The 24290-nt window shown below is 42.3% G+C and overlaps 1 protein-coding gene across 2 annotated transcripts; it reads left to right on the top strand.

Annotated features, from left to right (window-relative positions):
• The first annotated feature begins 5640 nt into the window (after positions 1–5640).
• Positions 5641–24257, top strand: LOC147911608 (arylsulfatase L-like). 2 transcript variants are annotated; one of them, XM_087427896.1, is made up of 10 exons: positions 5641–5663; positions 6222–6371; positions 7260–7381; positions 8859–8981; positions 10618–11041; positions 13178–13314; positions 15855–15989; positions 19656–19818; positions 22231–22352; positions 23858–24257. In XM_087427896.1, the coding sequence occupies exons 1-10, from the start codon at positions 5641–5643 to the stop codon at positions 24214–24216; spliced, it is 1758 nt and encodes a 585-aa protein (XP_087284022.1). In that variant the 3' UTR covers positions 24217–24257. The 2 variants fall into 2 exon arrangements, with proteins under 2 accessions (XP_087284022.1, XP_087284021.1); XM_087427895.1 differs by having other exon boundaries at positions 6210–6371.
• The last annotated feature ends 33 nt before the right edge of the window (positions 24258–24290 follow it).

Here is a 24290-nt window from a genome sequence, read left to right as displayed (position 1 = left end):
TAAAATATCCTACTTACTGGACAATAGATATATATAAAATGTATATATAATATGTATTATATATTTTATGTACATATACAATATATATTTTTATGTATATTACATATATATAAATAAAAACACATTAGCCAATTAGATGATTAAACTGTTATCTATAATCACTTTTTGGTAAGTACCAACCTATAGGATGACACGTAAGAACTATAAGATTTCATCAGGTTTAAAAAGTCCACAAGTGAAGAAGTTAGCTGTGATATATGATTCATTTCTTACTATGGCTTTTTTCCTCCCCAAACCAGAACTTTTGACCAATGTGTATAAAAAGCTTAATTTTCCCTTTACTGCAGGTAAAAGTACAAAAAAAGTCTTAAACTCTCCCTGGAACCATCTAAGAAATAAAGCTATTTAATGCTACAAATGTGACTATAAAACTAGCTATGGATATAAACTACTGTGTGTATATATACGTACGTGTAGTATATGTGTGTATGTGTGTATATGTGGCTGTGTAGATGTACACATATGTATATATGTATTTATGTATATATGTGTGTGCCTGTGTATATATTTACACATATGTGTATGCTATGTACATGCACGTGCATATGTGTGAGTGCGTATACATACTCCCGGGAAGAGCTCTCTGCAGGAGAAAACTGAATCAGGGTTTAGTGCCATTACACAGCTGTTCACAAGCCTCTTTGGGCACAAAAGGTTTTTTTTAAAAAGTAGCATTTTGAGACCAACTCTAAATCTCCTAGTTCAGAAAAACTGGAAAGGAGTGTTAAAATCTATGATTTAAAAAACTTCCTCAGGCGATTCTGGTGCAGAACCAAGCTGTAAAAACCCCAATTTCAAGTTTCTTATAACCAAGGGCATGGATGCCATTTTTTAAAAGTCACAGAATACATCTCTATGAGGTTTACTTTCTGGTTTCTAAGAGGGATGTCTTAACGGACTTTTCCTCTTCCCAATTTCCCACTTGGATAAAAACAGGAATGGGGCCCCAGCTGGTTTAAATTCCGGTGTTTGACCTGACAGCATGCAGTCTTCCTGTTACCTCAGTTTAATGAACGTAGCTCCCCTCTTCCTTCCTCTGATGGTACTTTTTACTCCATTTTTTGAAGTTACCACTAATAGGTTTTAAGCGCTTTTTTTCTCTTAAGATTTATGATATGCAACATAAGTTCAAGAAACATATAGCTATTGAAAACCAGAAGCAAACACGTACAGTATACCACTTCTCACAGCTCCAGAAACAGATGAGAGATTAAGATTCCAAACAGATTACAAGGTTCCATGATTACGAGATAAAACAGTAAGCGCAAAATTTTAGCAAGACCTGTTCACCTCTGTTCAAAATAGATGATGACAGTTGAGATTAAGAACATTTTTTTATAATTTTTTTTTGGTGAGGAAGATTAGCCCTGAGCTAACATCTGTTGCCAATCCTCCTCTTTTTGCTGAGGAAAATTGGCCCTGGGCTAACATCCATGCCTATCTTCCTTGACTTTATATGTGGGACGCCTGCCACAGCGTGGCTTGATGTGTGATGCGTTATGTCCAGGCCCAGGATCCAAACCTGCAAACTCTGGCCTGCCAAAGCAGAGCACACAAACTTAACCACTACACCACCAGGCTGGCCCCTTTACAGACTTTTTTTGAAAAATATACCACCATATAGAAGACATTTTCTGCTGTGAGCAAACCATCGATTTTACCCTGATAGGCATGTTTTTTTTCTTAATAACATCAAAGCTGAAATAACTACTTGAGGAACACAGATTTCAAGATTGTCTTCTTGAGGATGACCTCCAGGAAACTTTCACAGCATCTGTGAAAACTTTCGAGCTTCACCTGTAAAAGGAAAATGGAAAGTGGTGTCCAGCTGGAGAAAGTGAATTCTTATCCATAGGGAGTTATTCCCTTTAAACTACAACGTAGGATGAATTTGACATACGTGGAAGGGGAGAAGGAGGAGGAGACAGAGAGAGGGAGGCAAGGAGGGAGGGAGGAAGGAAGATAAAGATGGAGATAAGAGCTAAGAGTTCTAAGCCTGGAGGCCAACTCTGGCCTAGTTCAGAGCTTCTTCCTGCCACCAGCTCTGCAGGACTTTAAGAGTCTGAAAATGAACAAAGTCGAGATTGGTCAGCCAGCAGTGGGCTGTATTTAAGCACCCTCCAGCCATCTATAGAATACTTTATCACCAGTGGTTCTACACTAGGGCGATTTCACCCTTAAGCGACATTCAGCAATGTCTGGTAACATTTTTGGTTGTCACAATTTAGAGCCAGGTGGATTCTCCTGGCATCTGGTGGGTGGAGACCAGGGACGCTGCTCAACACCCTACAGTGCACAGGACGCCCTACAGTAAAGAATTACCTGCCCCCAAATGTCAATGGGGCTGTAGTGGAGAACGCCATCTTATCACCAAATGGAGAAAGCTGGGATGAACTTCAGGCCAACATGGGAGTTTTGACCTGGATCCTGGAGATGTGTCTCCTTGGGTTGAAGCCATGCAAAAACATCTACGAGAGTTTTGACAGCCTTCCCGCACCAGCAATATCATTTAGTCAATCTGGCATAGAGCGGTTGGTATTCCTAAGTAAATGGCGCCTGTGCTTCCTACTTTTGATTTGTTAAATTCATAAAGAATTTTTGCAGCTGTGTAGTTAGAAGACGGTTATTTGGCAAGCGTGAGTCTCAAATCAAAAGTCTACAATGTTCGGGCTGTAGGAACTAAAAACACACGAGGCACTTTAAGGATGAACGTCTGCATAGGATTCAACACCTAGAAGTATGCAGAAAGTTTTTATTTGGAAAACTCTTTGAAAAGAATCTTTCTTACATGTGATGATGCCTGACATATATCTTCTGTTACCATATGAAAAAAATGTGCGCCTTAAAGAACAAAAAAGAAAAAAAAATGGCATAATACCCAAAACGAATTTCGTAGTTGATCAGACTGTTATGTGGTTAAGCAGTTCCTTGCACATAATGGTAGTTACACCTACCTAGACCATTTAAATAGTCAGAGCTATTTTCTGTGTTCTTTTCACTTCCAAGGCAGATGCCAGAGAGGAAAAAAAAAACTACAGAATTTAAGGCCTGTTTGTTAAGAAGGATTTTCAAGGCAACTGCTTTCCCACTTTGGGGTAAAGCCAGCCAACGGCCCCTCCGGGTTGACCAAAGGCTGGGAGGGTTTCAATCCTCTCGCGAATGAAAGAGTCACTGTTTCTGGCAAGAGCTGTCTGGGATCCTCCTGCGCACATTACGTTTTGTAAATGAGAACAGGAGGTCTTCTGTGGAGACCTGGGACGTTACCGACAGCAGACATCCAGCCAATCTCTGGACAACCTAACGTGTTGAATTCTTGCTGGAATTCTTGTCGTTGCTTTGAAGAGTGAATCAGCTACGTACATGCGTGGACCCACATGGAGAGATCTGCAATCAAAGAGCCAGGAAGTGCCTCTCCTGGCAAGGAGAAGACGTTCCTTGTGGAACCAGACACTCGCTGACTGGCCGCCCTGACAGCGCCCCCATTCAGGTAACTGGCTTTCCCTGGGTTCCTTACTAGCAGTGCCACTCCCGCATGTCCAGGATGCCTGGCACCTATCCTAAACAGCACGCCGTTGCCCGGCACACTACATCATCTGGAAATAATTTAGAAGCGTTTTTTTTTTTTTAAAGCTGCAATGACAGATTTTGCATGGGGGAATTCTGAAAGGAACAGAGTCAAATCAACTAGAAAAGGTCTACGGAGGGGGAAGATGTAACTACAGTAGATGCTAAGAGACTGGAGAGCATGTGGAACTTGAACAGACGCTGGAGGTTAAAACACAAATTGGGGCTGGGAACAGGGCCCCAGCGCAGCGGCAAAGGCAGGTTTCCTGCCCCGGGTCTGGACGACAACCCGGACTGGGCGTTGCAAATCCCTCCCCTGGAAGAGAATCAAAAGCTAAATTATGGATTATATTTCATCATCATTTTCTTTCTCTTTTTCTGTATCTTTCTTTTTCTCGTCTGTTGAGATAGAATTGACAGATAACATTGTGTAACTTTGACACACACAATGCATGGATTTGATACACTTATCTGTTGCAAAATGATTACAAAAGTACCGTTAGCCAACACTTTGATCATGCCACAGAATGACCGGATTTTTTGTGGCTGGAAAACAGTTAAGATCTAGTCTCTTAGCAACTTTGAAGTTTATAACACAATGTTGTTGACTATAATCTCTGTGTGGTGCATTCAATCTCCAGAATTTATTCATCTCCTAGTTGCAAGTTTGTGCCCTTAAGTAACATCTCACCGATTCCTCCCTGCAATTGTGCACACAAGCCGGCTGGAGCCAGTCTGTGCCTCCCCGGGGAACAGCTCCGATGGGACAGGGCAAGGCTCACAGGAGAGCTGGATACCCCCAGCTCTGAAGCCCACCCACCATGGGAGCCAACATCTCTTCAAGCAACTTGTAAGCAGAGCTTCCTGGTCACCCCAAGGGCCATGTCAAGTCAACGGTCACTGAGCCTCAGAAGCCTAAAGCTGGTTTCCCTCCTGTCTTCGTGGTTCTGTCGTGACCACAGACTGGCTGCCAGGGAGAGGTATTTTTACCACACGGCGTCATGCAATCACGTCGACACGCCATCTTTATCGGGTTTCCAGGGAAACAGGACTAGAAAATTTACCCAAGGTCAAATTCTCACGTAGAAGGGGAAAGGATTTCCACTCTTCTGTGGAAAGCAACTTGTGTCACCAGATCATTGTGTAGACGAGCAATGTACATATTCTTCCCCCTACTATAATTGCTTTACGCAGGTGGTAGCATACCATTCACCCTCTCCAGACTCTTACTTCTTTCATTTAAAATATATTGGATACAAACAAAACGTGGACTATCCATGCAATGGAATGTTATTCTGTCCTGAAAAAGGAGAAAATTCTGGCACATGCTACAACATGGATGAACCTTAAGGACATGATGTTCAGTAAAATAATCCAGTCACAGAAGGACAAATACGGTGTGATTTCACTTATATGAGGTCCTAGAGGAGTCAAACCTATAGAGACAGAAAGTAGGATGGAGGGAGCCAGGGGCTGGGGGAAGGGATGGGGAGTTAGTGTTTAATGGGGACAGAGTTTCAGTTTGGGAAGATGAATGGCAGGGATGGTTGCACAACAAAGTGAATGTGCTTAATGTCACTGACCTGTGCACTTAAAAATAGTCAGTTTTGTTATATGCATGTAGCAAATTAAAAACAAAAAATATATATATTGGAGATCATTTTACATCAATATTCTTATCACTTCATTTTGCGTTTTCTTTCCTTTACACCTCTGCCTTCTATATCAGGGATCAGAAATCTGTGGTCCACGGTGCAAACCCCGCCTATTTTTGTAAATAAAGTTTTATTCTAAATAAAGGTTTATTTTGCCTCGACACAGTGTTCAGCATTTGTAAAGCCTTTCAACAAGGAACTGCATTCTCTTACGAGTTTTAAGTAGTTGTGTTAACGTTTTAGTGATTGCATCAGAGACAAACTTTCCCTTACTATTTCACTTATTGCATTAGTTCATTTTCAGCTGCCTGTTATGACGGACCTCTTTATTTCTTACAGGAAATCAGAAGAAAGAGAAAACATGTTGCATCAGGAAAATTCTCGGTAAGATAGGATTATGCGTGGTCATTCATCGTCTGTTTCTGCCTCTGCATTTCTTCACATCGCTTTTTCAGAATGCATTGATAACAAAGTGGTCTTTCTCAGTTCATAACTGATCATGCATCTGGAGGACCGGGCGTGGGATTCAAGATTAATATAAGTATTCCATGCTCCCCTACCTGGGGGTGTGCCAGGTAGCTTCAGAGGGAATCCCATTTCTCTCTTCCCAGTTCAAGTAGGCACCAAGCCCTGCCATGGGCTAGGTGTCTGGTTTTATGGAGATCCCATATTGCAAATCTTCCTCTTCAGAACACATCTTTAGGAAATGGAACGTTACCGTCGTGCTGTTTATGTGCACGCCCAAGGTTGCATCTATAAGAGTATGAGGTGTTTTTAACTGAAAAAAAGAATCAAATGCTTAAGAGATGTCCTCGATCTCTTCTGAAATGGGATGATAATATCAAAGTCCCCTAACATAGCGACACCACCTTCCCACTTACAGCAGTAACGTAAATGAAACGGAAACCAGCGGTAAGCTTTCTTTCGTAGCTTGTCTTTCAGGACCTGGTTGGCTGTGACAATCGGTGTGCTTCTGGGTTTGAAGCCCTCGGCTTGCAGAGGTTTATCCGGCTCCCGTCCGAACATCCTTCTTCTGATGGCGGACGATCTCGGCATTGGAGACGTGGGTTGCTACGGCAACAACACCATAAGGCAAGGAGCAGAGAATTGCTCATCTGGCACTCTGACACAGAGACCACTGATAATTCATCTAACCGTTGATATGCACAATCTGAACTTTAACAGAATTCTGCACACATCATTTCCGTTAACATCCCCTAATCCTGACTTCTTCTCACACCAGCACCAACCCCACCTCAAATTCATCCTATGTATGACTAATCGTTTCACTTTTAAATATGATTTCCATCAGCACAGTCCATGATGGACAATGTTTTAAAAATCATTGCTGTTGCCTCTAAGCTAAAGACTCAAGCTTACCTCACTCTCCAACCTCCATCCATCAACCCAAGCCCACCCACTCATGCACAATTTCAATGCTCTCTGCTGAAAAGCTCTGCTTCAGACAGACAATCTCACATCCTTCTCACCCCAAGGTGTGACATGCCCATCTGTCATTTCTGGTCCATCTATCTTAGAATGACCTCATCTCATCACCTTGGTCTCATTCTAATTGCCCATGAAGACCCAGCTCAGGCACCCCCATGCAGCTGTGTCTGAATCCCACCCTCACGTACCACCTACAATACGTTGGTGCCATGAGGTCGAATCTTCCTATCAAGACTGTGAGCCCCAAGTAGAAGGCACCCCAGACTCTCAATTCTGGATTTTCCATGATGACCATCTCAGTACCAGTAGTGCATTACAGAAACTCGGCAAATAACACTGAATCCAGTGGACGTTTCTTTGTAGGTTCAGAAGACAGCTGAAGTTCTTGCCTTTTTGGTCATTCCTAAGAATACCTTGATGTATTAAATGAGGCCCAGCAGATTTTCTATTAAGTAACATGTAGCTATGCTTATGGAAAAGCCTATGCGTTTATTTGTTAAGGAATATAACTGTTCGTATTTCCCTCTGCAGGACTCCAAACATTGACCGCCTTGCAGAGGACGGTGTGATGCTCACGCAGCATATTGCTGCTGCATCCGTCTGCACCCCAAGCAGAGCTGCTTTCCTAACTGGCAGATACCCTCTCCGATCAGGTTTGTCCTTCCTCATGTCTAACCACGGGGCTGGAGAGGAACATGCTCTCATTAATTCCTCCAACACAAGTATTAAAGTCTGGGTCCTCCAGTACAGTGGGAAGAGAATGTTCTAGTTCCTCCATATTTTTACCATCAGATTGGAGTCAGTAAGAGCAATAAAGCCCCATAGACAATGAGGTGACACAGGCAGGAATGGGCCCATTTGATTGTCTCCTGTAATGTGAATAACCATAACCAAGCAGGAGTTCACAAATATTTTCTGTAAAAGGGCTCATGTGCCTGTGGGAACCTACAAGTCCAGATCTGTAAGGCAGGACAGCAGGCTGAAAACTCAGGCAGGATTTGATGTTGCAGTCTTGAGGCAGAATTTCTTCTGCATCTGGAAACCGCAGTTTTTGTTCTTAAGACCTTCAACTGGTTCGATGAGGCCCACCCACCTGATTGAGGGTCATCTCCTTTAGTTAAAGTCAATTGATTGTAGATGTCAATCACATTTACAAAAGACCCTCATAGCAGCACCTAGACTAGTGGACTCGTGTTTGAGTAACTGGAGACTGTAGCCTGGCCAAGTGGACACATCAAACTGACCCTCACAGACCCTCATATAGATGGGTCTCTGGCACCTTTTCATGTCCCGGGGATGAAGGCGTCTTGGCCAACGTAAGTTGAAACACCTCAACTGTCACTGTTATGACCAAGAGCTATTTAGCTTCCACTAGTCTTCAGTGAACCAGATGTATTCTCAAACTTTTGGAAAGTCTCACAAAGAATTCTCCAAGTTCCAAATGATGGTCACTGAGAACTGCATTCACTCTTTGAACCAGATGAATCTCCTCTAGTGAGACTGAGCTGCATTCAGTCTAGGAGGCACTGAGCACCTCCAGTGTCAGTGGTTCTCAACTGTAGACTCCAGAGGTTTAGAAAAATATTGAACCTGCATTTTAAAACACGTGGGTAGAGACCCTGGGTATGTCAGGGTTAGGATGAATTCTCTCCATGGCTCCCAACCTCGTCGGCACATTAGAATCATCTGGGGGAATCTTTCCACCATTGCAAATCCCAAGTTTTACCCCAGATCAACTACAAGCCTAATCCCTGGGGTGATAAGCAGGTGTCAGAATATTTTGAAGCTACCCCCAATGATGCCAAAGTGAAGACCGGTTGGAGAACCACTGGATCATATCAAGAGTTTGGTGAAATCATAAAACCACTTTTAATTCTCCTTCCCTTTTCATTTAATTCTCTTTTTGTTTATAACCTTCACATGACAGGACAATAAGCCTTCTCACTCACGTTATCAATGAATTAATCGTTTCCTTTCCTGCCAAAAATGCAAAGCTATGGGGGAAGTAAATTTTCAATTCAATTTTGAATAATGGAGCTTTTCACCAAATATTCTAACCTAAAAAATAATAATGGTGACACAAAAATCGATGCGTGATGGTAACATTTCTTTTAAAATGATTCCTCAAAGGCATGGTTTCCAGTAACGGCTATCGTGTTCTTCAGTGGACCGCGGTATCTGGAGGCCTTCCCACCAACGAGACAACTTTTGCAAAAATATTAAAAGATAAAGGCTATGCCACTGGACTAATAGGTATGCACATTGGTTAAGTTCTAAGCACATTACTTTTATATGGAGAGTATATTCAACTAAAAAGTTAGGAAACGAAATGGTTGTGACGTAAGTGGGGTTTTCCACCAGACAGAAAGCTTCACACGTACACGAATGATGTCGCCACCCAGGTCGCTTGGTGCAAAGTAGATGCTCAAGAAATATCAGCTTAATGAAATATTCAGCATTTTATACAATTTGCTGGTGTACCATGATAAAAAAAATTAGTAGTTTTTTTCTAATTTTACCAAACTACCAACAGTTTCCATAATACTCTTTTTCCTATATTCTGCATAGAAATGTGACTGCAAGGCTTAGGATCTCCCTCTCTGCTTCCATAAATAGCATGCTTCTCGTTCTATATGTCAACAAACCACGGCAAGTATAGAATGAAATAAAATTAAGGACGATAGTTTCTTGAGTGGGGTCCAAGTTGTCACTATCATTATTATGTTATAGTAATAGTTTTTATTAACAGTGCCATTTATTCACCACAAAGAGCAAGACTAGCCAATTTACTGAATATCAAACCCAATAGACTCATTATCATTTTTTAAGACAAAAGACACTCTCCTCACGTGATATTCCTTAGGAAATCACATGGGGTTCTCTGGATGACAGACACTTTTGGGGTGGTGAAAAGACACACAGAGTCTCTTTATCAAAACCCAGTAGCAACAGCAGGGAAGCTAAGCATCTTCCATTGATAGAACTTGAATGTTGGGCTCTGTGAAAGCTATCGCCCTGTCCATCACGTCCACCATCATCACGTCCACCATGATCACGTCCACCATGACTCTGACCATCACTACACTGGTTTAGCAAAGAGAGGGACAATTCCAAAGTCAGGAAATCTTTTTCCCATGGTGATGATATCAGACTGAGTTTTCTAGAGCAATCTGACCACTCTATGCCCTCACCATTGCTCTACAGTAGACCATCGCACACCCAGGTGTAGTAGACTGAATAATGGTGACCAAAAATATCAGGTCCCAAATGTTGAAACCTGCAAATATGACCTTATATGGAAAAAGGGTCTTTGCAGATGTAATTAAGTGAAGGATGCTGAGATGGGGAGATTATCCTGGATTACCCAGCTGGGCCTTATATGCATGGCCAAGGGTCCTTTGAAGAAGGGGACAGAGAGAGATCTGACTGCAAAGAGGAGAAGATAGTGTGGCCATGAGGGAGAGATTGGAGAGATGCGGCCACCAGCCCAGGGACACCTGGAGCCCCCAGAAGCTGAAAGAGGCAGGAAGGACCCTCCCCTGGAGCCTCCAGAGGGAGCGCGGCCCTGCCACACCTTCATCTCAGACCTTGGGCTCCAGAACTGGGACAGGATGAATTCCTGTGATTTTAAGCCACCAAGTTTATGGTAATTTCTTACAGCAGCACAGGAAACGCGTACACCACGTAACGCTGCCATACAGTGTCCTTATTCCCTTGAAACAATAAGGCAAGGTTAAGGTGCAAATAACAGCAAACACTACCCACACCTTCTACATCCCCACCCCATCCCAGCATCCAGCAGAGTACCTGGAAAGTGGCAAGCACACAGTATCTACTTACCAAGTGATGGTCGGCCACTTGTCCCATCGGCACGCTTCCTTCCTTTCAGGAAAATGGCACCTGGGTCTCAACTGCGGATCCTCCACCGATCACTGCCACCACCCACTCAACCACGGATTCGACCACTTCTACGGAATGCCGTTCTCCATGATGGGAGACTGTGTCCACTGGGAACTATCAGAGAAGCGTGCGGGCCTGGAGCGCAAACTCAACTTCTGCTCCCAAATCCTGTCCATCGCTGCCCTCACGCTCACCGCTGGGAAGCTCACCCGGCTGATAGCCGGCTCGTGGAGGCCGGTCATCTGGTCAACCATCACCGCCATCTTGCTCCTCACCACCTCATATTTCACGGGTGCTCTGATTGTGCACGCAGACTGCTTTCTGATGAGAAACGACACCATCACCGAGCAGCCCATGCGCTTTCAACGCACGACATCTCTTATCCTGAAGGAGGTCTCGTCCTTTGTCAAAAGGTGAGCGTCCAAGGGTCACCTTCATCCTAGTGCGCTCAGCATCGTGATGAAAATGCATTTGGAATAGTCTTCTGGAACGGGTATTCGGATGGTGAAAGAAGGAAAGAGGGTTTTGGTAAAATGGGGCATGGACGATGTTCAGGTGAGCCCAACTTGATCATGTCCATTGCAACAAGGGACAGGTCTGTTGAAATGTGCTGCTGTCCCCTCCTACTTTGGGGCTGGTCCCATCCCCTAAGCACCCCCTGATCACCAGGGGCCGTATTTAACTAAAATAACAAACTGAATCTCCTGAACAGCCTTTACAATAAATTTTAAATATTTTTAAAGCTCTGTCATGCTGTTGCTAACTTCAGACCAGATGTCAATTTGAGTGACCAAGGGACTTACATGCTAGACCATCAGGGACATGATGAAAAGCCACAGTAAACAGAGGCAGTTCCATGCTCCCCATGGATGACACCATCGAACCCCCACTTACCTGGTGGCAATGAGGTTCAATTCAATTGAACTCACCTGGTGGTGTTGAGGTGCTCATATTCCTAGGGAATTCTTGATGGAATTGCCTAGTATGGGTCAGGTATGAAGCTGATAATTAGCTTTCAAATTAAAACAGGTGATCCCGTCGTGCCCTAATTAAGTCTAAGGCCTTCACCTTTGCTTCTCTCCTTAGATTAGACCATAAAGATCAGGTGGAGAAAGGAAGAAGAGGAGGCATTGCCTAGATGGAGGAGAATCAGATTGAAATTAATAACCTAATATGCATCGTTTTTAAAGTGTGTTTTCTCATAACCATTTTGTGTCTTGAAAGCAATTATTAAAAAAAAAAAAAACCCACTGTGCGGTATCGCTTATGCTATAAGCTAAGATTTGAGGTGGGAAAATATTCTGAAATAATTGAATGAAATAATTGTCAGATGAGACAGTTGCCTGGTGTTCTGCACTACTTTCAGTTGTCAGAAGTACATAGACTTAGAAAATGATAATATTCAGGAAAAAAGAAACATAAAATCAGTGTTGGTTTTTCAACGGACTTTGAAAGGGAAAAGTCATCACATTCAAGATTCTCAGAGACAAGAAGAGTCTCCCCTTGAACGGGAGTTTTACGCATTTGCTCTTTTTTTTTTTTTTTTTTTTTTTTTTTCTTTTCTTTTCTTTTATTTTTTTTTATTGCAGTAACATTGGTTTATAACATTGCAAAAATTTCAGGTGTACATCATTGTACTTCTATTTCTGCATGGACTACATCATGTTCACCACCAAAATACTAATTACAACCCATCACCACACACATGTACCGAATTATCCCTTTCACCCTCCACCCTCCCCCCTTCCCCTCTGGTAACCACCAATCCAATCTCTGTCCCTATGTGTTTGTTTATTGTTGTTATTATCTACTACTTAATGAAGGAAATCATACGGTATTTGGCCTTCTCCCTCTGACTTATTTCACTTTGCATTATACCCTCAATGTCTATCCATGTTGTCACAAATGGCTGGATTTCGTCGTTTCTTATGGCTGAGTAGTATTCCATTGTGTATATATACCACAGCTTCTTTATCCATTCGTCCCTTGATGGGCACTTAGGTTGCTTCCAAGTCTTGGCTATTGTGAATAAGGCTGCAATGAACACAGGGGTGCATGTACCTTTGCAAATTGGTGTTTTCAAGTTCTTTGGATAAATACCCAACAGTGGAATAGCTGGATCATATGATAGTTCTATCCTTGATTTTTTGAGGAATCTCCATACTGTTTTCCATAGTGGCTGCACCAGTTTGCACTCCCACCAGCAGTGTATGAGAGTTCCCTTCTCTCCACATCCTCTCCAACACATGTTGTTTCCTGTCTTGTTAATTATAGCCATTCTGACGGGCGTCAGGTGATATCTCATTGTAGTTTTGATTTGCATTTCCCTGATAGTTAGTGATTTTGAACATCTTTTCATGTGTCTGTTGGCCATCTGTATATCTTCTTTGGAGAAATGTCTGTTCAGGTCTTTTGCCCATTGTACGCATTTGCTCTTAAAGGACAGAGCAACAAAGACATTTGAGTAAGGACGTGACCACCTAGAACTGTACTGCATCTCTAGGACCTCACTCTCTGTTTTATCAAAAGAATAACTTGCTTATTTTTAGAAACAAGCAAGGACCATTCCTCCTTTTTGTCTCCTTCCTGCAAGTCCACACCCCTCTTATCACGACTGAGAAGTTCCTCGGGAAGAGCGTCCATGGGCTGTATGGGGACAACGCAGAGGAGATGGACTGGATGGTGGGTAAGTGCCTTTTCTGGGTGAAAACATGATGGTTCCTCATCTAGAAACAGCAGGCGGAAAGGAGATAAGGAGGGAGAAGATGAGATAATTAAGGTTGATGATAGAAGAGGCAGGGTAAGTACTGTCATCTCCTTGAATGTCAAGGGTCTAATGTATGACCGCATACATCTTCACCCTGTTTTGTCTCTCTTCATAACATTGTTTTAGGTGGGTTGGTGTTTCTGTTTTCTCCAGGAGAATGTAAAACTCTTGTGGGTTGGGACTGTCTTGCCTTCTCCTCTCACTGCATCTCCTGGGTTTAGAACCGTGCCTGCCATGACAGAAAAGTGAAATTGTCTCGAGTGACCCAGTGTTCAGGCGAATACATGGATATGGATATAGCCACTTCTCTGCTTCTCAGACAAGGGCTTGGGTACCCTCGAGTTTACGGGGTGGTGTGGAGGGCCAGGAGCTGCAGAATAATTGTAATCGGAGATTTCAGGGGAAAATGTACTTTAACAAAATCTTTAAAAAATGTCATCTTGGAGTCAAATGTGTGATTTGAATGAACTCTTGGGGAAAATGATGGAAGTTGGAAGACACGTGGGCAATAATTCATTTCACATGGCTTCTCCAGAGGACCTGACCCCATTCCCTTCAGGACATATTCACTCCTCTTTGCCACTGGGGGTCTTTAGTTGGAGAAGATCAAGAATCACTGGAAAATATAGGCTATTTTACGTGATGTCAAATATTGAATGTTTAAAATTGAATTCATGATGCCACAATTCAGGGAAACATTATTTTAAATTAATAAATGTGTAGATGTACATAATCAAACACTTATTAAATCATAAAGATTGAAACTTTACAGTACCAACGTAAGAAGTTCATCAAGGGCCAGCCCTGTGGCTTAGCAGTTAAGTGTGCGCGCTCCGCTACTGGAGGCCCGGGTTCGGGTCCCAGGGGCACACAGACACACCGCTTCTCTGGCCATGCTGAGGCCGAGTCCCACATACAGCAACTAGAAGGATGTGCAACTATGACATACAACTATCTACTGGGGCTTTGGGGGGAAAAAAAAAGGAGGAGGATTGGCAATAGATGTTAGCTCAGAGCCAGTCTTCCTCAGCAAAAAGAGGAGGATTAGCATGGATGTTAGCTCAGGGCTGATCTTCCTCACAAAAAAAAAAAAAGTTCATCAAGATAAGGAACTTAGCATAAGATACATCTAAAGAATCTTTTAAATGCCTTCGCTTTCTTTCTTTCCCAATTTAAAACCCAATCAAGCAAGTGTATGATAATTTTTTTAATGAAAATCATTGTAATGATGTAGGTAGGTGGAACACAGGGGATTTTTAGGATAAGCAAATTATTCCATGTGGTACTATAATGGTGGACACATGACATTACACATTTATCAAAACCTTTAGAATGTACAACACCAAGAGAGAACCCTAATGTAAACTATGGACTTTAGTTAATACTAGGGTGTCAATATTGGCTCACCAGTTATAATATTGCTCAGCTTATCTGTAAACCTACAACTGTTTCATAAGTTTTAAATTGTGCGCCCCTCTGAGTAGGGCGATGAGATCTCATGCTGTCCTGCTCCATCCTGCCTGGGACGTGACTCATCCCTTTGTCCAGAGGTTTCAGGCTGTTCACACCACCCACCCATGAGTCACTTAGTAGCCGTCTTGGTTGTCAGATCAATTGTCACGGTATCACAGTGCTTTTGTTTAAGTCATTCTAATTTTACTTAATAACGGTCCCAGCAAGCAAGAGCAGTGATGCCAGCAATTCAGGTATGCCAAAGAAAAGATGTAAAGCGCTTTCTTTAAGTGAAAAGGTGCAAGTTCTTGACTAAATAAGGAAAGAAAAAAAATAGTATGCTGAGGTTGCTAAGATCTACGGTAATTTTTCTTACAGTATATTGCTATAATTGTTCTATTTTATTGTAAGGGTTGTTAATATCTTTCTGTGCCTAATTTATAAATTAAACTTGATCGTAGGTCTGTATGTATAGGTACATAGAGTATATACAGGGTTCAGTACTATCCGTGGTTTCAGGCATCCCTGGGGGTCTTGGAACGTATCCCCCTTGGATAATATAATGCTGCAATGAACATGGAGGTGCAGACATATTTTGTGCAACTATAAGAAACTGAGAGCCACCGTTGACTCTTCTTCATTGATGTCCATACATGCCCAATGGCATTTCAGCCTTCCTCCTAGACCCTCTCCATCTCTATACTTTTTTCTTTGTAATCTTCTTTTTCCTCACTTTTTAGTTTTTGCTCTTTGTCCAATGCAGCATATACCCTTATAGCTTGCCTAAAACTTTTTGCAAACAGAATGGGCATATATAAAGACACGCATCAATCTTAAATCAAGGATGCTCAGATTAGCACACTTATAATACTGCTCACTCCCATTATAGGTTTGACGCCAAGGACTCATTCTCATGGAGAGTTCCAAAATGCTGAAGCAAACGTTGAATAATTTCGCTTAAGATGGTCCTCTATTTTGACCGGTTCAAACACATCTATTCCTTGCAGGGCAGATCCTTGATACTTTGGACGTGGAAGGTTTGACCAACACCACCCTCGTTTATTTTGCGTCAGATCATGGAGGATCCTTGGAGTCTCAACTCGGAAGCAACCAGTATGGTGGCTGGAATGGGATATATAAAGGTAACAACGAGAGATTCCCAGATCCTTGTCTATGGTCTTCATCTCTTCCCTACAATTCCCAACCTTGCCACTGGAATGGGATCATCTACCTCAAGAGACTGCAAACACTGGTGACCAAAGACTTTTATTTTCCAGTCAGGGTGGAAATTACAATTTCTCACACTCAAATTGGAATTTTTTTGCACAATTCAGTGGTTTTTAGTGTATTTATGTGATTATGCAACCTTCACCATTACACATTGCAGAACATTTTCATCACCTCAAAAAGAAACTCAGTACCCCTCTGCAATTATTCTTTGTTTTCTCCTGTGGCCAGCTCCCAGCAACCACTACCTTATTTCTATCTCTATGCATTTCCTCATTCTAAATATTTCATGTAAATGGAATCATGCAATATGCAGTCCTTTGTGGCTACCTTCTTTCATTAAGTATGATGTTTTCAAGGTTCATCCATGTTGTAGCCTGTGTCAGTGCTTCATTCCTTTTTATGGCTGAATAATATTCCATTGTATGGATGGACCACATTTTCTTTATCTGTGCATCTGCTAATGGACTCAGGTTTGAATTTTATATTCAGACCATGCATTCAAGGAGGATGGGCACCTTTGGTGACCACAGTATATTCAAACTAGGATTCTGATGATTATAGACACGACATTATTTGATGTACCACAGAGATTGTGAAACACGCTGCCCAAAATAACATAGTTCAATGCTTTTTTTCATTTACAAAGTTTATTCATTTTTATAATAGTGAGAGAATTTGTTTCGACTAACATTAGCATATATGCTTAACATGCATCAGTCTATTACATACATAAAAGGGGATATTATATACAGTTGTGTGTTGCTTAACAATGGGGTACATTCTGAGAAACGCATCATAAGGCAATTTTATCATTGTGTGAACATCATAGAGTGTGCTTACACAAGCCTCAATGGTACAGCCTACTACATACCCAGCCTATAGGGTACTAATCTTATGAGACCATGGTCGTGTACATGGTCCATCATTGAGTGAAACCTTATGATATGGCTCATGACTGTCTGTATGTGCAAATTGAATACTTTAATGCCTTCCTAAAACTTCACCTTGGGGATCCGACTCCTCTGAAACCATTTTCATCTCAGTGTCATCTATGTCTATATTTTCTCTACCCAGTATCCTCTACTGTGCCATTGAGAGTGTCAATAACACAGCCATTTTAAAACCTGCTACTCTATCGTCCCGCAAAGACTTCTCTCTCCCCCTGACTCCACAGTCTGCAAGTTTTAGTGCATACACACAGGAAATGGCAGCTGGGTGCTGACTGTCACCCAGCCTGCAGCTATTGTGAAAACATGTGCACCTGGGAATCTGTGAAAGGTGGTTTATGCGTCCCGAAAAAATGGTCTGGTCTAGGATTTGGAGCTTACCAAGCAAAGTCACAAAAATCAGAGGAACCCAAATGCTCATTGTGATAGACAGAATAATGGCCCCTAAAGATGTCCATGTCCGAATCCCTGTGTGGTAGACAGAAAAATATCCCCAAAGATGTCCATGTCCTAATCCCCATGTGGTAGACAGAATAATGGTCCCAAAGATGTCCACGTCCTAATCCCCGTGCAGTAGACAGAATACTGGCCCCAAAGATGTTCACGTCCTAATCCTCGTGTGGTAGACAGAATAATGTCCCCAAAGACGTCCGCGTCCTAATCCTCATGTGGTAGACAGAATAATGCCCCCGAAGACGTCCACGTCCTGATCCCTGTGTGGTAGACAGAATAATGTCCCCAAAGATGTCCGTGTCCTAATCCCTGGAACCTGTGAAAACCTTATATGACAATAGGGACTTTGCAGATGTGACTAAGAATCCTGACATGGGAGATTATTTTGGATTATCCATGTGGGTCCAATGTAATCACAAGGGTCCTTACGAGATGGAGACAGAGAGGTCAGAGTCAGAAAGAGAGAGGGAGAGAAGAGATTGGAAGATGCTACGCTGATGGTCTTGAAGATGGAAGAAGGGGCCACAAACCAAGAAATGTGGCAGCCCCTAGAAGTTGGAAAAGCCAATGAAACAGATTCTCGCCTGGAGCCTCCAGAAGGAACTGGCCCTGCCGACACCTTGACTTTGACCCAGTAAGACCCACGTTGCACTTCTGACCTCCAGAACTCTAAGATAATAAATTTGTGTTTTAAGTGAACCCCTACATTTGTGACAATTTGGCACAGGAGCCATAAGAAATCAACCAGATTTTAAAGTTGAATAGGGGAAAATTTTAAGGAAAGAGAAAGATGTTACTCAGAAATTCTCATTTAACTTTGAATCAAAACCACATGGAAATATCAATCTTCCTTTGTGACCAAGGTGAGGGTGGCATTAGGTCCATCAGAATAGTTACCATGGGTGAAAATTTGTAAGTCTGGCTCTCTTAGTTTCCTGTGGCTGCTGTAACAAAGTACCACAAACTGAGTAGCTTAACACAACAGAAATTTATCCTCTCAGAGTTCTGGAGGCCAAAATACTGAGATCAACATGTCAGCAAAGACATGCTCTTTCTGAAGGTTCTAAGGGAGGATGCGTCCATGCCACTTTCATCTCCTGGTGTCAGCTGGCAATCCTTCGTGTTCCTTGACCTGTAGATGCCTCACTCCCATCTCTTCCACCATTATCGGCCATCTTCTCCTCTGTGTCTCTTTTTTTTTGTTGAGAGGAAGATCAGCCCTGAGCTAACATCTGTTGCCAATCCTCCTCTTTTTTTTTTTTTGTTTCTGAGGAAGATTGGCCCTGGGCTAACCTCTGTGCCCATCTTCCTCTACTTTATATGGGACACCGCCACAGCGTGGCTTGACAAGCGGTGCGTTGGTGCGTGCCGGGGATCCAAACCGGTGAACCCTGGGCCGCCAGCGCAGAGCGTGCGCGCTTAACCACTGCACCACCGGGCCGGCCCCTCTTCTCCTCTTCTTATAAGGACATTTGGGATCAAGTACCCACCCTAATCCAGTAGGACCTCATCTTAACTAATTACATCTGCAAAGACCCTATTTCCAAATAAGGTCACATTCTGAGGTCCTGCAGATTAAAACTTCAACATATCTTCTTTGAGGCGTGCACAATTCAACCCCTACCAGTAACAAAGACAAGAAAATGAACCAACCCGTAAAGATGCGGAAACAAGAGACACACACGACGGACTTCAAAGGAAGGCGTTTCTAGTGGCATGGGGAAGAAGAAAGAATGAAGAGAGTGAGGAGGAGAGGGACGGATGACAAATAAGCAGGAAGATGAGACAAAATAGTGCAGATCCCAAGACAAACACACAGAGTCCATGCCACATGGAAAACCAACAAGAGCGTGGAGAAAATACAATCAACATAAAATGATTTCAACAGCGCAATTTATGACTCCCAAGGAATTAGTCTGATAGTTAAGAAGTTTGTGGGAAATTGGAATGGCCCAGTGTCCCTTAGCAACATGGAAGACCAACATCCAGGTTAATAAAGAGTATAAAATCTAACCTTTGTTGGGGAGGAATTTAATGGTTATGGGACTAAGAGAAAGAGAGGGAGAGAGGGAGAGAGAGAGAGAGAGTTTTAAAACAAGCACAATGGTTAAATCACCCAGGATAGGCAACCATTTCTGATTTTTAACCACATTGTTTTCTGTCCATGTTTAAACACAGGTGGCAAAGGCATGGGTGGCTGGGAAGGTGGGATCCGCGTCCCGGGGATATTCCGGTGGCCCGGGGTGCTGCCGGCCGGCCGAGTGATCCATGAGCCCACCAGTCTGATGGATATTTTCCCCACTGTGGTCCAGCTGGGAGGCGGCCAGATACCCCAGGACAGGTACAGAACAGCCGAAGGGAAGCAATTCAATTTTCCGTAGAGACAACACGTATGTGAAACGTCACTGTCACTATTGCATTTTGTAAGGCATCTCTGAAATCAGTATCTGGAAAAATACTCCAGGTCCCCTACGATTATCTACTGGGATCAAAAGTCTGCTGCATTTATACTCAGAATGTCCTTTCTCCTAATTCTTAAGTGGAGCCCATTTTATCACAAGGGCGATTGCCGTTGAAAAATATAACAATTCATCACAAGAAATCACTTTTGATCCCGTGTGGTACAGACTTTTTATATGATTCCAATTATTTTTGTCTTAAAAATTACAGAAAATTTGGGGGAAAACAGAAAGAAAATAAAACTATTTCATAATGTTCACTACCTAGAGGTGAATATATAATTAAATTGTATGATACACATATACTATATATATTCAGATATATATTTAGATATATTATATATATTTACATGTATTTTATACATATTCTTTATAGATTATTATACATAATATATATTATTTATATATAATATATCATTATATATTGTATATATACGTTACATATAATATATTGTTATATATTATCTATAATATATATATTTAGAAATCTTTGCACCTAGACAAAAACTTTAATGGCTTTGTGGTATTTTCTTTCAACCACTCCCTTATAGCTGGACATTAGCCTTGCTTTAAAAAAAAAAAAATACTGTTTTGTCATTTTACTGCCCGACATGATTACCTCTTAAGTAAAAATCCCTAGAAGTTGACTTCTTGGGTCAAAGATTATGGCATTTATAGGTAAATCTGTTGGTACATTTTATCAAATTGTTCCTAGGAATTGTTACCAGCAATATGGGAGACAGTCTATTTAAAAAAATTACAGACCTAAAATAAATTTAAATTGTATATATGCAATTTTTTATATATAAATTGCTCGTGTGTGTGTTATAATCTCCATCCCTTTATCACTAGAGACATTGACTGTTTCGAAAATACCTGTACTTCACATTCTCCTTTCTCTTTTATTACAGTGAATCTCATTTCTCTGGTTGATTTTTTTTTTCTTAATTGGCTGCTAAATTTTTTATTAATTTATAATATTTTATTTGTTTAAAAAATAAAAATTTTTCTGTCATATATATTGCAAATGTCTTTCACTAGAATATAAAATAAATCCGGCCATATATTTTTGGCTTTATTGATATATATATGTATATACACATACATATAAACATATGCATTTGTGTGTGTATATGTGAATACACATATCCGGAGGTGAAATAATATATATATATATGGATATATGTACACACACATATATATTCTATTATTATATATATTTATTTTATTTTATATTTTATATATTATTTTGCTTTAATACCTAATAAAAGATTATATATGTGCATATATTATAACATATACTATAATAGGCATATTATAAATATATATAATAACATGTTATATATAATGTATATGATAATAATATACATATTCTTTTCTTTCATTTTTTTCATGGTAACTCTGGCCAAGTAAATCTACTTAGGGTTCTGAATTCTCTACCTTGACCGAGAACATTAATCCACTTAGAGAAACAGATCTCCCATTTTATGGTTATTCTAAGTTCCTGGCATCTGTAAAAATCTACCATTGATATTTATGATTCAATTTTGAGACACAAAAATCCTGACAAGTTTTCAAAATACTTTAAGAAAAATTATAGTCACTGCAGTTTTCCATAAAGACATTTCATTACCTTCAGCTGTGTGGCATGTTAACAATCAATCCCATTAGCATGCATTTATTAGCACGAGTTTACCGCGTAGGGAATAGCAGACAAGTAACAAAGAAACACAGACACGTCTCCCACCCCAGGGCAATTAACCATATAATGGAGAAATAAAATGCGTAGGGCCATCACAGTACCTCAAAACCCATGGATTGACCCTTTCTCCCAAGAAGTGTAGAGAAAATAGAACTGGAATCCCAATAAGACCTCCACTCTGAACAGGATGGAGCCAGACCATCCTGGACACTGGACAGTATTTGGAGAGGAAGAAGAGAGAGCAGGCAGGGACGAAAGAAGGAATGAGAGCTCAGGGCTGTCTGCAGAAAAAGAAATGGTTCCAGATCTTGCTGAAGAATACACATGTTCTATAATGGCTGAAAGCCCAGAGCAATATAAAAACAAAAAGACATTTCAATGACTCTGTCGCTTGTTTTTGCATTCATAATAAGGTTGGGTGGACAATACTTTAAGTCGAGCAAGCTCGTCCTCAATGATCTTTTAGCCAAAGGTGATGTTTGTAGGGGAAAGACGTGGGGGGCTGCCCCAGGGCTTCCTAGCTTGCTAAAGCTCACGACAAGCCTTGCGGAAATTCTTGCTCCATCGCTGGGACCCTGTGTCCTGCCTGCAGGGTGATTGATGGCCGAGACCTGCTGCCCTTGCTGCTGGGGACAGTGCAGCACTCCGACCACGAGTTCCTGCTGCATTACTGCGAGAAGTTTCTGCACGCAGCCCGGTGGCACCAACGCGACAGTGAGTAGGCTGGAGGAGGGAGTCACATCTTGGCTTCTGGTCTCACTCCTCTTCTTCCGTATGACTTTCTTCTTCACTCCAGCTCTTTTATTTCCTTCTTGGCAGTATTTTCCCCTCCCAGCAGCAACATCCTTCCAGCTGTCAATCATCTTACCGTTACGGCAAGGGAGCTGTTAGCCGGGGTTTAAGCACCCTTTATGGAATTTGCTGTGGCTTTCCCACCTCCCTCCCTGATGCGAATTGCAACTATTACCATCACACACACACACACACTCACACTCACATCCTGACACACACATTCTTGCACACGCACACATCTTCCAGTCTGTCTTTACCTGTCAAATCTGTCCTCTTCATCTGGGTTGTTTCCCACATGTCTTAACCACCTTAACTGAATGGCACAATTCCATCTTTTGTTGTAATGATGACAACTTTGTAACGTAAGCAGCAAAGTCCCTGCTGAATGATTTTTGCGTTTCAAAATTTCCTGGGCTGTTCTGGCCCAACCATCCTTTCCAAAGGACTATAAAATCATTTGCAAGCATTTCTTTAACAAATCCCACAGGAATAGGAATTACTATTGCATTCAATGGTTGAATCGACTTTGGGGGAAAATTGGTATCTCTACAATCTTTTTGTAAACTGCATAATTGAGCTGTAATTCACTCTCGTAGTCAGCTTGGGCTGCTATTACTAAGTGCCACAGACAGAGTGGCTTATAAACAACAGACAGTTATTTCTTGCAGTTCTGGAGGCCAGAAGTTCAAGATCAGGGTGCTGGCACGGTCAGGTTCCGGTGAGAGCCCTCTTCTGGGTTGCAGATGGGGAGCAAGCATTTTGTGACTCTTATAAGGTCACTAATCCCATCATGAAAGCCCCATCCTCATGACCTTATCTAATCCTAATCACCTCCCAAAGGCCCCATCTCTTAATACCATCCCACTGAGGGTCAGGGCTTCCACACATGAATTTGGGGGACAGACACATTCAGTGCCACCATTCACATACCACAAAATACATCATTTTCAAGTGGACAACTCAGCAGCATTTAGCACATTCACAAAGTCGTGCAACCACCACCTCTACCTAGTTCCTGAACATTTTCATGACCCCCAAAGGAGACTCTGTGCCCGTGAGCTATCACTCCACATTCCTCCTTCCCCCGCCCCTGGCAACCACTAACCTCCTTTCTGTCTCTGTGGATTTGCCTGTTCTGGACATTTCACACAAATGAGATCATATAGTATGTGGTCTCCTGTCTGACTTCTTTCACTCAACCTCATGTGTTCAAGTTTCATCCATGTTGTAGCATGTGTCAGTGCTTCATTCCTTTTCATGACTGTATAATATTCCACTGTATGGATGGACCAGCTTCCGTTTGTCCATTCATCCATTGATGGACACTTGGCTATTTCCACCTTCTGGCTACTGTCAATAACGCTGCTCTCTGGCAACGCATTCTATTTCTCCATGTCAATCCTCTGAGACTCCTGTCCTTCCTCCAGGAGGAGCAGTATGGAAAGTCCACTACGTGACCCCAGTGTTCCACCCAGAAGGAGCCGGCGCCTGCTACGGGAGAGGGGTCTGCCCGTGCTCCGGGGACAGAGTATCCCGGCATAATCCACCCTTGCTCTTCGACCTCTCGAGAGACCCTTTCGAGGCCCACGCCCTCACGCCGGACACGGAGCCCTCGTTCTACCACGTGGTGGAGAGAGTGGCACGGGCCGTGCAGGAGCATCGCCGGACGCTCAGCCCAGTTCCGCTGCAGCTGGACACGCTAGACAACATCTGGAGGCCGTGGCTGCAGCCTTGCTGTGGCCCCTTCCCCCTCTGCTGGTGCAATCGGGAGAGCGACCCACAGTGAACGTCTGCCAGGCGCAGCAGGGTCCCTATGCCTGGAGCTCTTCATGGGGGTGGAAATAAAACTCCACAGTGAAG

The sequence above is a fragment of the Ceratotherium simum genome, chromosome Y, assembly GCF_057802395.1.
Source record: "Ceratotherium simum simum isolate JZ-2026a chromosome Y, ASM5780239v1, whole genome shotgun sequence".
In the NCBI taxonomy this organism is placed as follows: Eukaryota; Metazoa; Chordata; class Mammalia; order Perissodactyla; family Rhinocerotidae; genus Ceratotherium; species Ceratotherium simum.
Note: the sequence above shows the minus strand (reverse complement) of the source record. Positions and strands in the feature narration are given on the sequence as shown.

What these genes read in the sequence shown, in the direction of transcription:
- LOC147911608 (XM_087427895.1), top strand. Translation starts at nt 5,641, where the DNA reads ATGTTGCATCAGGAAAATTCTCG. An exon ending in CTATGCCACTGGACTAATAG is followed by an intron (nt 8,982 to 10,617) that starts GTATGCACATTG and finishes CCTTCCTTTCAG; the next exon opens with GAAAATGGCACCTGGGTCTC. An exon ending in GGAGATGGACTGGATGGTGG is followed by an intron (nt 13,315 to 15,854) that starts GTAAGTGCCTTT and finishes TATTCCTTGCAG; the next exon opens with GGCAGATCCTTGATACTTTG.